The sequence below is a fragment of the Xyrauchen texanus genome, chromosome 29, assembly GCF_025860055.1.
Source record: "Xyrauchen texanus isolate HMW12.3.18 chromosome 29, RBS_HiC_50CHRs, whole genome shotgun sequence".
NCBI lineage: Eukaryota > Metazoa > Chordata > Actinopteri > Cypriniformes > Catostomidae > Xyrauchen > Xyrauchen texanus.
In genome coordinates this window covers 2,116,773-2,132,232 of record NC_068304.1, presented here as the reverse complement: position 1 = coordinate 2,132,232, position 15,460 = coordinate 2,116,773, and the positions used below count along the sequence as shown (strand labels likewise).

The window sequence follows — 15,460 nt, the reverse complement described above, 5'->3', positions numbered from 1 at the left end:
TTTTAAATTGTAAATAGTTCATAATATCACTATTTTATACTGTATTTTGGATCAAATAAATGCAGTCTTGGTGAACAGAAGAGACTTCTAAAACTAAAACGATAGTGTAGGTCTAAAGTCTTTATGTAAAGAAAATGTATAGTCAGATTACTTCTTTTAACTTAAAACTTGATTTTAATCATTAAGTCTCCTCATATTCATTCTCTTTCTGTCACATTCCTCATTGATAGACCCAGGGGAGGGGTCTTTGTCTCCTCGGGCGTGAATCACATCAATATTCGTGATATTCACACAAAAATTACTATATTGTTTTGTATGAATGAGTGATCAGGATGGTTTTCACATCATTTTGTAGCTAAAACCCTAGGCTACAAGATCAAGTTCTCAAAAGTCTTGTGGACAAATGTTTAATGTGTGTTATATGGCCTTATTTCAATTACTATTTCAAAAACCATGCATAAACGTTATTTTCTCAAAAATACAAACATGTACCTACATGTTGATCACATATTATTGTAGCCCAGTTTGTGCTGAATACAGTGTTATCAGACATTAGCCATTAATATGTTTTTAAGCAACTGAAAAAGCACAAATGTCAAGGCATGTCAAAACTTCTACAGGGCCCAAAACACCCTCAGACCCCAGAGGGTTAAGCCAACGAATAGCCCTTGAAATGGTCAATAAAGCAGGGGTACTCAACTTTGGAAAGCCCAGGGGCCATAAAGTAGGATCTTTTTAGCATCAACGGATACACTTTTTTAAAATTGTTATATTCAATAACTTTTTTAATTAATGTGGCGAGTAGACTATTAAACATGTCATTAACAAAAACAAAGTGCATTATATAGATCTATAACTTCATTCTTTTAAAAGTGAGGTTCTTTAAAAAAAAAAAAAATTACAAAAAATGCTACCTATCAAACACCACAACACACACAAACCCTCAAAAACAAGATGTGCACGCACATACACAGCTCTGGGGCTCTGCTCTCCTTCACAATCCTCCTGAACAATGCTACTCAAAACAAACAGTCATTGAAAGCAGTATATGAAGCGTAGTACCGTATCTCATTGTTAATGGCATCAAGTTGTTCCTGTAGCATCAGCGCGAGAGTCTGAGCATCAGTCTGTCCTGCGGGAGACAGCAGGTCCATCGAGCTGAAGACTGTCTCCCTGTCGTCCTCCATGTCAGACATGTCCAGATCACTCTCAAATGCATGAGCAACATTAGCAAGAACATTCGCCTGCTGCAGTCGATCCCAGTCCTGCTCATCCAAAGTTTGAACCTGCACAAACAATATCACATCCACATGCCTTCCTTTACTGATAATTCACTTTCCTATTCTAATCAAGATCCAGAAATATTTGTATTCAATTCAGGATGGACTTCAAAGACATTGTCATTACTCCTACAGTTCATACAAAATCCTTTCATTTAAACATTGGCCACCAACATCTACTCAGTTTATTAATTTGTATTATACATGGATAACTAATATTGGCATTACATTCATGCCGTTTAGCCAGAGGGGAACTTGATTTCCAGAGATGTGACTGAAATGATTTAGAGCACATGAGCCGCCGCAACGCTCGCACTATATGATTCGAAGTGGGGTGTTTGAAGAGTGGTGTGCGCGGAGACATATTTTCGTCTTATGTTCTGTGGCGGACATGCTCTGTTTATGAAAAACCTTTTGGATAAGGGCAGAGCATTCTCTGCTGTTAAGGTAGTCTGTTAATCTTAGAGCACGTCATGTGGGGCTTGACTCAGAACAATGGGCCAACAACCACTTGCATGTAAATTCATGAAGGGTTCTTAAAGGTTATATCTAGTTTAAAAGCACCGATTCCGCTGTGGGGCCGGTTCGTGGTTCTAAACACATTTTAACCTGTAAAGAGCATTAGTATAAAGCATCTTTTGTTAAATACTGCTTGATTGTTTGCACCGTCTACTGTGATGTGAGTGAACTACATGCTTTGTCAGTTTATCAATCTTGTATGCGTTTCGCTCCAGGGTTTCCAGGAGTGCTCCTTAATTCTTTCCCCGCCAAACACGTAATTTTCCGTGTTTTATGAAAAAACGCTTCCCCGCCAAACACGGAATTTTCCGGGTTTCCGTGTTTTAGGTGTTATACGGTAAGGAAGACCCCTCCGCACGTTTTGAAAGAGTATGCAACTCTTTGATCAAAGAAACAGACTGCGATCGTCTCAAACATGAAGAAGTGGAGTATTGAGAAGCTCAAAATATCAGACATAAACATGCCTTTTTATCAGCTTTTTGTCTGAAATGTTGTTTTTTGACAAAACCGACCTCTGTTCAAGTCGCAATAAAAAAAGAACAAATGAACATAAAATAAAATCGTTTTTTTTTTGCCTAAAAGCAGAGGCTCAGATCTTTATTGTGATATATAGCATCTTCATATATTCATGGAAGAAAATATTCTAAGGGCCATTAAAGTTTAGCAAAAATCGTCAAAAACCCTGGCGGTGGCTGGCAACTTTTTTTTAAAAACGCTGGCGGGGAAAGAGTTAAGACAAACGCTAGGTTAATGAGTTTGTGTTTAATGGCCTATCAATGGACTTGTCTGTGTACGCGTCAAGCACTTGGAAGTGTAATAGTGAAATCATAGCTTGAAGTCATGATGGTGGCTAGAGACTGTAATGGCAAGATGTACAGTGGAAATAAAAGTGTTACATTTTGGTCTGTTCTCACCCAAAACCGATTGAATCGCTTAAGACATGGATCAAAACACTGGATTACTTTGATGTGCTTTTTGGAGCTTCAAAATGTTGGTCACCATTCACTTGCATTTTATTGAACTACAGAGCTGAGATATTCTTCTAAAACTCTTAATTTGTGTTTTGCAGAAAAAAGAAAGTCATACACATCTGGAATGGTATGAGATTAAGTAAATGATGACTTAAGTCAAATTTTTTTGTATAGCGCTTTTCACAACATATACATGCACATATGCTATAACAGAAAATGAATGAATATAATGCCAATATTAATTATTTATGTTTAGAACTATTAGTGGTTAAAATTAGTAAAATAAATGTTGTGGGTCAATGATTAAACAATGATTTTGTATGAACTAAAAGTTTTAGTGTTAAAGTCCTTGAAGTTATTCTGAATAAACTGAGGAAATACATGTAGATGCATTGTCCTTTGTTTTTGGCCGATGAAGGCTTTTCTTAGTGGTTTTCTATATAGTTAATTTATTTTTTTAAGGAGACTGTTGTCCCTCTTTTGACCAAGTTGATATAATTATCATTCAGTGAGGAGCATCACAGTCCACCTGGAAGCTTATGGCAGGTAATTTTGGTGAGAAAAAAAGAAAAATGTTAATTTTTGATGGAACTATTCATTTAAAGTTTATCAGATTTCATTCCATTGGTTTATTGACCTTGTAATCTTTAATCAAAATGTAATAGCTTGCTCTTCTGCTGATAAGACTGATTCTTCTCTGCTGACGTATGCGAGACCACTTGGCAGTTAAACCAATAGTCCAAATTATAATTTTTTTGCTTTAACCCTGCCCCTTCAACAGCCTGTAACTTTCCTCCAAAATCCTGGTGCACTACCTCGAACTACCTTGTTTATAGGCCCGCTGGCTTGAATTTTTTAATTTTAAAAGAATAGGGTTCACAACGAAGTTGTGTTCAAAGGTAATTGCTTCTGAATAAAACGCAAGTCAGATGCGGTCACTGCGACTTTAATTGCTTCCATTATCGGTCACGCCTGAAGCATTTTCCATTGTGGGATACCTCACTCCTGCTTTCAGAAAACCTGGGTTAAATACATAACCTAACAATGATAAAAATATGGTGTGCACTTAATTATCGGAAGTTGTAAAAACATTCAATTGGATTAAAATTTACTAGAGTGAGAAAGTTTTCCAGTCTTGCTTGCAATATGCATCAAACAGTCAGTGAATGGAATATTGGCAGTTCAAGGTGTCATCTGTAGCTGTACTATGGCTTAACTGCAATGAGTACCTTGCAGATAGGGAAGCTACAGTTTCAAGGCTTCCCCAATACTGCTGTGACTTACTGACATCAAGCACTTCAGATAAATGCATTTCATTCATCACATGTGCTCCATCTTCATATGATCAGGTAATGAGACAGGATTGTTCACCTTGGAGGGCTCATCTCTGAGCGCAGACACTCGACCTTTCTGTGGTCGTCTGAGCACCAGCGCACCACTGTGGTGGCTGTCCATAACTGTCGACACAGACACCGGGTACCTGAAATCTGGTGTGCCACTCACGTGAGAACGCCTGCATGATAGAAACAGCAGCCGATCACAAATAACAGCAGCACTGATGTGTAAAGCATATAAAACCAATTTATATTGCACAGACAACAACAGCACAGACAAGTGCTGCGTGAGTTACCCATGATGCAGCATGGAGTTGCTCCTACTGCGCCCCCTCTCGCTGCCTGACCTTATGGTCTCGATCTCAATGAGTAGCTGCTCCTGATGATGTCATAATCACACAAAAACACTTGTTACGGCACACATTAATCACATTTTCAGATGACGTGAGCGACCTGCCGTCTGTCACTCACCTTCTCGTGATGAGCTTCCTCTATCAGTTTTTTAGTGTGTTCCAGATCACGAATCAGAGCGTTCTGCATCAGACACATGAGTCAGAATCATATCAAACACTGTTAGTAAAAATGGGGGTTTACTGATGATTTTCAATTCAGGAGTCACGATACGATTCCAAAATGACTTTCATTGTGTTTGGCAGCAACAGTGCAGGAGAACAGATCTTTGGTAAGATAAAGTAAAAAATTCTGCAGAAAGCTTTCTTTCTACAAAAAGTAGGAATATTAACCCAGTGTTATTAGAGCCACCTTGAACTTTGTCGGCGTCAGTCTGTGTTTTTCCACGACTGCATGAGAATTAACTTTGATACATAATATCCTGTGATTGTGAGAATATTTTTTCCCCTTTGCATATACACAGCTCATGATGCAGAACATTGATTGGTCGCTTACTGTAAGATGTTATAAAATAAGCTTAAGGAGGTACCAGACAAGCATGACAAAGCACATGTATCACATCGAACTTGTCTGTGAGGTGGCAGTCCAAACCAGTTAAAATCAAAATTGAAAAACTTAAAAATGAAAAAAAGTGCAATTTCACAAACTGAAAAATTTGCCTAAGCTTTATTCAACTTATAGAACTATTTATTTTTTATTAAAAACTGCAAAATTAGGGGGCGCTGGTGAGCAGGCATGGAGTAAGTTGTGTTTTTGGTGAGCTCCGCTAAATTGTGTTAAATTAATTATATTTTTGGGCGTTTTATTGTTTTAAATTGGCACGAATACATTCTGTAGTAGCGCCTCTTGTTTTTGAACAACTTTTTTTTTTAATTACTGCGGCACATAAATGGCAAAAAGTCTGCGACAGTACACATACATGGGGAAAAGTATTGCGAGTAGGCCTGGCACCTCGAGCAGTGACCAGAAATCGCCGGAGAAACAAACAGAAATGGCGGATATGAAGGCAGAAATTCTGTCGCTGTTGAGAAATGATATCCCTACGCTGCTCAGGGCTGAATTGAAGACTGTTCTTGTAGACGAATTCAACAATATGAGGTCAGAATTACACGCCGTGAAGATGGAGGTTGTCGGTAACATCACGCTGTTGCGCTCAGATTTAGAATCTATGAAAAAGACGGTAACAGATATAGAACATGGGTTATCTGCATGTTCAGATGATGTGACCTCATTACAAACAACTGTAAGTAAACTTGAAACAGCAGTTGCGGGTCTACAGGAGAAATGCATCGATATGGAGGGGAGGATGAGGAGGTCAAACATTCGTATACTGAACGTGGCAGAGGGGCCGGGTTCGTGCTCTCCAGCCTCAGTCTCAAAGCTGCTAAAAGACGTTCTTGAAATGAACAGGGAAGTGCTTGTGGACAGATCACATCGCGGTCTCCAATCGAGGCAGACTGGTGATAAACCTCGGGTAATTGTGGCCAAATTGCATTATTTCCAGGATTGTGTCGAAATTCTACACAAGGCCAGAGAGGCTGGACCCCTGCATTTCAAAGGATCCACAATTTTCATATTCCCAGACTACCCTCCCAGCGTGGCTCGTGCAAGATCTGCATTTAATGATATTAAAAAGTTGCTTCGAGGCCGTGATGGAGTACGCTACGGCATCTTTCACCCAGCGAAGCTTCGAATCACTCAATGGCAATCAGAAGGAGTTCTGCGACCCAGTCGAGGCCATGGCGTATGTGAAGAGAAACATCATGTTGGATAATGTTGTATAGTAGACAGTAAACTTGTCGAGGACAGATACAGCATACATATTTACACACTTAACGTCTCCCTCTCTCTCTCTCTCTCTATCTCCAGTTGGTGAGTAGATGACTTTGCTGTGAATATGTTGTTTAATATTTAAAGATGTATGGCAAGGCACTACATTTTGCACTAAGACTTTTATTTCTTGGACATGTTAACATTTATTAATATGTATTTGTATTTTTTTTTTATTATTATTTATTTTATATTTGAAAAAGGACCACGTTGCCTTTAAGACTAATATGGATAATAGGTTACACGCTCTTTATTTGTATTTTGACTAGGAGCGCCTGCTACACTGTGTTTTCACCCTAATAAGCACTTAAATGTGTGGATGTCTTTTCAATGGGTTTGGGGTTCACTCTGTTCTTTTGGGTGAACGGGGCTGGGTTTTTACTGCACCAGATTCCTATTTTGCACTCTATTCAATTTGTATTTTTTCTGTTAATTTAGTGGAGGGACTACTGTTACACTTGCTCAGATCCTATACTGTCACGGCAGGATTCTGTTTTTGTTTTTTAAATAAAAAATGGTTAATATAGCCAGTAGATCAGCAGGCTGCAATATAAATTTTGTTAGCTGGAATGTTAAGTCCTTAAATCACCCTGTCAAGCGTAGAAAAGTACTTCAGCATTTAAAACAACTTAAAGTGGAGATAGCCTTTCTTCAGGAAACTCTTTTATGTAAAAAAGACCATTTTAGATTGAAGTGTGAGTGGGTTGGTCAGTTATATCACTCTAATTTTAATTCTAAATCTAGAGGCACAGCAATTCTTATTGGAAAAAACATCCCATTTGAGGTTTCAAAGGTTGTAGCTGACTCTACAGGTCGCTTTGTCATAGTAGTTGGTAAACTTTACAACTTGCCAGTTGTCCTAGCTAATGTATATGCACCAAATTATGATGATAGTCTTTTTTTCACAAACATTTTTTCTAGATTACCGAAACTGGACACACACCATTTGATACTAGGAGGAGATATGAATTGCGTAATGTCTTCATTGTTAGATCGTAGTTCTATCAAAGCTACCATTCCATCCAAATCAGCTGATACCATTAAATTATTCCTTGACACATATGGGGTATCTGATGTCTGGCGTTTTCGCAATCCTGGGTCAAGAAGTTATTATTTTTTCTCACCTGTTCATCAAATAACCTGGCATGGCTGTTGTTAGAAAAGGCTTCTTGTAGACACACATCATTACCTGCTCTAATATGTACAAAGATACCTCTTGCGGAGTCATTATCTAGACATTCTTTAAACCCAATTGTTAGAGCATCTTTTAAAATATTGAACCAGTTTAGACGAGCTTTTTTGCTTACTGATCTCTCAATGCATGCCCCTATTATGAGAAATCATATGTTTACTCCCTCTATTACAGACATTGCTTTTAATTGTTGGGCAGAGAAAGGACTTGTCACATTGAAAGATCTATATATTGATAATAGCTTTATCTTGTTTCAACAAATAAGGGCAAAATATAATATTCCAAATACACATTTCTTCAGATATTTACAGATTCGTAGTTTTATGACATCTAACACTACTGACTTTCCAGTTCTACCTACTGAATCTTTACTTGATATCATTTTGAAAATCAGCCCACTCTCCAAGACTAACATAGGTCAGATATACTCTTTGATTTCCTCACAGAATTTAACTTCTTTGACAAAATCAAAGCAACAATGGGAAAGTGAACTTGATATGCAACTTTCAGAAGAAGCATGGCAAGATATTATAAATAAGATTCATTCAACCTCAATCTGTTCACGACATACAATTATTCAATTCAAAATAGTCCACCGCCTACACTGGACAAAAGCTAAATTAGCAAAATTTTCACCTAATATAGACTCCTTGTGTGATAGGTGTAGAGTTGAGATAGCTAATCATACACACATGTTTTGGTCATGTCCTAAGCTTGTTAATTATTGGCAATTAATATAAATTTTTTTTTCAGGAGTTCTGCATTTATCTATTAATCCTTCCCCCATTCTTGTAATATTCGGTTTAACTACATACCTCTGTTTAGATAATAATGCTAAAAATATGATTGCTTTTTCAACTTTTTTAGCTAGACGTCTTATATTGCTTAACTCTTTCCCCGCCAAACACGGAATTTTCCGTGTTTTATGAAAAAACGCTTCCCCGCCAAACACGGAATTTTCCGGGTATCCGTGTTTTAGGTGGTATACGGTAAGGAAGACCTGCGCGCATGTTTTGAAAGAGTACGCAACTCTTTGATCAAAGAAACAGACTGCGATCGTCTCAAACGTGAAGTGGAACACCATACTAATACTAAAGCACTTGTTTGATAAAAATGCCTTTTTCTCAGCTTTTTGTCCGAAATGTTGTTTTTGACAAAACCTTCCTCTGTTCAAGTGGCAATAAAAAAAGAACAAATGAAGATAAAATAAAATCGTTTTTTTTTGCCTAAAAGCAGAGGCTCAGATCTTTATTTTGATATATAGCATCTTCATATATTCATGGAAGAAAATATTCTGCGGGCCATTAAAATTTAGCGAAAATCGTCAAAAACCCTGGCGGTGGCTGGCAACTTTTTTTTAAAAAGCTGGAGGGGAAAGAGTTAAGTGGAAGGACAGATCTCCACCTACTTTTAGTCATTGGATCAGGGATCTTATGCATCATCTTGCACTAGAGAAGATTCGATACTCCACTGAAGGCTGTAGTCAAACTTTTTTCATTATTTGGCAGCCAGTGCTGACTTACATACAGCAAATGGATCCAAATAGAATTTTTCCTGTGTGATTTTTATTTTATTTATTTCCTATTTTATTTATTTCCCTCCTTATTTTCTTTTATCTGACCTTGTGATAATGTTACAGATAAGCCTGTATGATAATATGTAATGGTGCAGTGGGGATGGGGAGCTCTGTTGGAGCAAGATAATTGATTTCATCTTAATTTGTTTTTGAAATTGCTGTTATATTATGTAAAATATTAATAAAAAAAATTGCAAAATTATACACAAATAACGTTAAATACACAATTAACATTATGAAATCATAAAGGACGGGAACCAGGGCAACTTTTATATTTTAATATAATACAGTTTAATATAATGAAAGTTTACTTTCTGCCCAAGGCCCCAAATCAAGTTTGATTTTTTTTTGGCCCTTCATGGGGAAAAAGTTTAGGCACCTCTGATTTAGTGAGCAACTGTGGGAAAACAAGTCTTAATTATTTTAACTAGATTTTTGTTTTATTCTGAATCTACACTTGTGGCCAAAAGTTTGGTATAATGTACAGATTTTGCGGTTTCGGAAGGAAATTGGTACTTTAATTCACCAAAGTGGCATTCAATTGATCACTATTTTTAAAAAAGTCATTTTTTATCAAATCTAGACAGCAGCCATCACTCCAACACCTTATCCTTGAGTAATCGTGATCATTGATCATTTGATACTAGAAAATCACTTGCAATTATATCAAACACAGGTCAACATTAGGTAAAAAAAAAAAATTGCAAATAAGAAAGTGTAGAAACTCAGTCAATCATGGTTTTGAGGAATGAAGGCTATACAATGCTTGAAATTGACAAAAATCTGAAGATTTAATTTCAAGTTTTACACTACAGTCTACTAAGACAAAGGACAACTGGTCCTAACAAGGACAGAAAGAGATGTGGAAGGCCAGATGTACAACTAAACAACAGGATAAGTACATCAGAGTCTCTAGTTTGAGAAATAGACACCTCACATGTCCTTAGTAGACGGCTTCATTGAATTCAACCCGCTCAACACCAGTTTCATGTACAACAATAAAGAGAAGACTCAGGGGTACAGGCCTTATGGGAAGAATTGCAAAGAAAAAGACACTTTTGAAACAGAAAAATATAAAGGAAGCGTTAGAGTGGGCAAAGAAACACAGACATTGGACAGCAGATAATTGGAAAAGAGTGTTATGGATCTGAACCCCATTGAGCTTTTGTGGGATCAGCTAGACTGTAAGGTGTGTGAGAAGTGCCCGACAAGACAGCCACATCTATGGCAAATGCTACAGGAAGTGTGGGGTGAAATGTCACCTGAGTATCTGGACAAACTGAGAGCTCGAATGGCAAAGATCTACAAAGCTGTCATTGCTGCACGTGGAGGATTTTTGGATGTTCTGAACATTCTTTTCAAATTTTAATAGTAAATTTTACATTGTGATCAGTTGAATGCCACTTTGGTGAATAAAAGTACCCATTACTTTCCATATGAGCAAAATCTGTACATTATTCCAAATTTTTGGCTGCCAGTGTACTTTGCTACAATGGCTGTTTGAATGATACGATGGCTCCTCTAATAAAAAGAAAAAAGTTCTATTATGCCATTTCAGAGTAGGGAAGCACCAATACAATTTTTTCTCTCCATATTCAATTCCGATACCTGAACTCTTGGTATTGGACGATACAGATCCAATATTAGTGTTGCTTTTTCTAAATGAGTTTAGAATAGTTATAATTCACTGTGAGGAGAGTGAACTGACTGAGAGGAGTATTTTATGTGTAAAGAAACAAAAACCTCAAAACCTAACTATTAATTCATTCATTATAAAATAGGGAATATATACCATGTGCATCCAATTAAGAAAAAACTTTGTCTGTTATGGCTATTACTTTGAAGGCTGCTGTACATGGTTGTTTGTATACTGTTACCAACTCCTTTGTGGTATAATTGCAGCAGCAGATGCACCCCTTTATGCTGTTTTTGTAGTGTCACACACACAGCATGGCATTATTCTTTATAATGTTTGGCCCTGCACATGAATTTTCAATAAAAACAATGAATTTAACATTCTGATTTCTAATGTCTGCAGATCGATACAGTGATGTTTGAGAAAGAAATCAGTGAATCAATTTTCCTCCCACCCCTAGGGATAATGATATCTTATCCTTCTGCACAAACACAAGCAAAAATATGAGCATCTCGGCAACGCGTGATGTGTTAATGCTGTACCTTATCCTCCAGAGCAGTCATGCGCTCTTTCAGGTGCAGTTGCAGTCTCTCGTTGGACTCAGATAGCAGTTTGTCTACGGTTTCTGATAGACGTTTGTTGTGCTCTTCATTCATCTTCTCTCGCTGACGGGCCTAAAAAAAAAAAAAGGCAAATTATATAGCAATAGATCTCATATTGCCATACACAAATTTGAGTGAATGCAATAGTTGATGTCATCAAATGTGATCAGGGTCTAATGTATAAATGCCCACTTTATGTATATTGAACAATGTAATGTGAATACACAATTTCTCTTGCACATATTTGTATAAATAAATATTGATGATAAATATAGACCATATGTGCACAGGGTCAGTGTGTGGACACTTTTACTGATGCCAGTGACTGCAGTGGCCAAGTAACAAACTGGGGGCATGAATACAATGTCAATATTAGTTATCTATGTGTTATAAAAATCATGTATTATTTGAGTTAACAGAGTAAATGTTGGTGGGCAATGTTTAAACCTAAATGATTTTGATTGACCTGTAAGACAAATGATTGAGTGTCTTTTAAGTCCATCCCGACAACAAAAGTGCACATAGATGCAGTGTACATGTGTGTTGTAACGGGCAATGATTCGGCACTGGAATGTGTTATCTTGAATGTTATGATGAGTTCCCATTGAGGCTATTTATCAGTGGTGTTTTGTGACATTGGAAACGTTCTCTCATCCACACAGACACATGCTCTACTAGCTCTGCGATTTCTCTGGAAAGGAATGCAAGCTGCAAAGCAAAATGCAAACAAATGTGTCCCCGCTCATGGTATATATCCACTGACGTACAATCTGGTACATTAATTAAAATAAAAAAGTTCTGTTAGGGTGAATTAGAACCCAGAACTAGAGTAGACAAAATTACCAATAGACCAAACAGTCATGTTTTGTAACTTCTACGTATTTGTCCACTGACAAGTCTCACGTTGTCAGGCCTTAGCTATATGTTATATAAACAACTAGACCTTTGCCATTTTAGTCTGTTTAATTTAGCCATGAACCGCCATCTTAGACTGTAAAAATCGGTTTTGTCAATACATACTGTTCAAAGATACTGAGACAATCCACTGACTAACAAAACCTAAGGGCCAACGGTGGATGATAAAGGTTATCAAATAAATTATTTGAAATATTTATTTTAGTGCTTGATTTGGTCATCTAGGATCAAAACAGAAAAAGACTATTAGATATGATTTTTGTATAACCTAACTAATATTCACGAGTTTTGCTACTTTATATCTTACCACCACTTTTTAGAAGAGTGACACCTATTGTTTTAAAAGTACACTTTTCATTGAAAACCCCATATCTGGAATAAAAATGGCATAAAAATCTGAATTTGTTAAAAGGATGTTAATCAATGGGTCATGCTTTTGATGAAACTAACAGTCAATCTTATATTAACTTTTTAAAGACTCTGTGAACTCATTTAAAAAAAAGAATTTAATCGTGTCACTAAAATTACTAAAACACTTTATAATTATTAGAAATTTTATACCATTAATAAAAATTATATAATGCTAAACAAATTATTACTTAATGTAGATTCAAATAGTCAGAAATATGAGATGTGTTTGCTAATGTTTACTAATGATCTAGGCCTGTACTTAGAAAGATTTTTATTTTACCACTAGGAGTTCTCCAAAGAGTTCCTACCAAAGAGTTTTTGCGTAAAAGCCATTCACAAAACTGCTAAGAGCAAGTTTTAGTAAGGAAAACTCCAATTCAAGTGGTTTTTATTGTCGTTCATCCATATACAGTTAGTACAGTACACAGCGAAAAGAAACAACGTTCCTCCAGGACCATGGTGCTTAAGAGTAAGGTGGAGTTGATCACCAAAAGTGAACATAAGAGTCTTCATGTACTCCCAGCATCAGAGCCGCTGAAGACGCAGAGGAAAAATGTGCCCCAAAACATAAAAAAAATTGTGTATGTTTATGGAAATCATTTTACACCGGACTGCTTTGTGAGTGTCAATATAAAGCAGGATTTTCAAAAAAGTTTATTCTAAAGCATGGATCATTACCAACTGTTCGTGTTCCAGCATTATATCCTGAAGATGTATGTATCGCACTTTATATTTTCTGAATGCAAATCGCCTTTCCGAATGTGCTTGTTAGCTGATTCTACGGATAATGCAGCTAAAGTTTCCATAGTCTCAGATTGCATTCACAGAGACCAGAGTTATGTCGTTATTTAATATATAACCTGAAAACACTTAATGTCAGTTACCATTGTCTCTGATTGTATTCACGGAGACCAGATATACATATATATATATTCATACATATATGGCTGAACTCAGGGCTGGACTGGTAATCTGGCATACTGGGCATTTTCCCAGTGGGCCACGCACTTTGGGGCCAATCAGGGGCGGACTGGCCATCGGGAGAACAGAGCGGGCTGGTGGGTTGGCCGCAAAAGGGGCCGAATGGGCCGCGTTAAACTAAAAAGGAGCCAAAACGTTATGCAGAACGGACCACAAAACAGCGCCACAATCTGCAGAAAAGGACAGCGAACACTGATGACAAAAATGACAATTTAACTTTACAGCTCAAATAATAAATGAGTTTTAACAGAAGAATTAATGTAAGTGCTTTTATAAAAGTATAAGCTTCACATTTCTGCCTTTAAACCCTTCAAAAATTGGCCCCATTGACTTCCATTGTAAGTGCCTCGCTTTTTTCAAGATAAAGACAGACAAATTAGTAACCAAGTTCTGTAAAGGCCCTCATATTTGCTGTTTGTTTGTTAATGTATACATGCTTTTACTATTTACACATATTTTGTATCAATTATTTGTTAATATTTTTGCAGTATTCAATCAAATTATTAAGTACCTTTATAGGTATTGGACATTGACCTATTATAAAAAAGTTTGTGTAAGGGGTGGTTTGTAAAATGTTGTTGTATTCTTGCTAAAAACATCAACAACACATAATAACAAGAACAGCTTAAATAGACCTTATTCAGGCTAACGCCATGTTTGATTTTTTTTAATGGGAATGACAACAAGTCTGTGAGGGATAGACTCACCATCTCTTCAATGACACAAATGGTATAAATCTGTATAAAGCTCCTTGATCATATCTGATTTTCCACAACTCATGCTGTCTGGAGTTCTTTGTCTACTGAATGTTCTTGGACAGATATTTTATCAATGTTTTGTCCACAGAACAATCCAAAAAGCCTTTAAACTGCAGTACAGCCCATTGAAGAGACTATAAGCGTATCCCTCATAGCCTCTTTGCTATTCCCATCTGAAATCAAAGATGGCGCTTAATAGACAGAATAAGTTCTATTGAGGCAAAACTGTTTATTGCCTCTATATAATACAAAAAATATATAAAAATGGAAATACAAAATATTAATCTTTCAATGTTTTGGCCTGAAAAATATTTACCAATACAGATTCTGACCAAGAAACAAACGTTTTCTGGATCTTCCATTTTTGAGCAGGTTCCGCAGGTCTTGCAATAAATCGGCATTAAACTAATAGTTTTATTGAATGAACAGCTATTGACAGAAACTTCAGCGGTTGAATTTTGCACTTGGGAGTGTGTTTTTTTCCATTGCAGAGATTCTGTGAAGTCTGATTGGTGGATCCATGAAGCACCTCACTTCAGGACTGAGGGTAGTGTAATTCTTCACCGGGAGTTCAGAGTTGCATTTTTTTGTGACCAAATCTCTCGATTTGGGAGTAATCGCTTGTAGTAATCAATCTGAAAAACCACACCTGATTTTGAAAGCATTGCTTTAAGGATCAAGAGTAAATGATCTGTCGCCACAGTGCAGGAGGAAGAGGAAACATCTAGAGGAGGCTAGCTCACTGACAAGTGTCGTGAGCAGTGGGAAGAAACCTGTGGCTGTACTCTCCCTCATTGTACGACCGGTGGTCCATCAACATTTCACGGTCGACCGGGGGAAGGGTTGGCGAGTGTTGAAACGTATATTTTGGTAACTTCCACAAGAGTAAATGGCTTTGTAATTTACACAAGGAAGAGACATATATATTTTTATTTGATTACTAAGCTAACATGGTTCTTTGTTTAGAATTGCTTTGATAAATGAACATGCATTTGTTTCTCTCTCTTGAAAAATATTTAAGTAATAATACAATTAATAAATATT

General features: G+C 36.8%; 1 protein-coding gene across 9 annotated transcripts in view; it reads right to left on the bottom strand.

The window, feature by feature from the left end:
* ppfia1 (PTPRF interacting protein alpha 1) overlaps positions 1-15,460 on the bottom strand; it is a 108,401-nt gene that overhangs the window by 44,354 nt on the left and 48,587 nt on the right. For all 9 annotated transcript variants that reach the window (XM_052097797.1, XM_052097800.1, XM_052097799.1 and 6 more), the window contains exons 11-15: positions 11,292-11,423; positions 4,576-4,638; positions 4,401-4,483; positions 4,142-4,283; positions 1,063-1,286 (exon numbers count right to left, since the gene is read on the bottom strand). In XM_052097797.1, the coding sequence (XP_051953757.1) occupies positions 1,063-1,286; positions 4,142-4,283; positions 4,401-4,483; positions 4,576-4,638; positions 11,292-11,423 (644 nt within the window). The remainder of the gene's footprint in view (positions 1-1,062; positions 1,287-4,141; positions 4,284-4,400; positions 4,484-4,575; positions 4,639-11,291; positions 11,424-15,460) is intronic.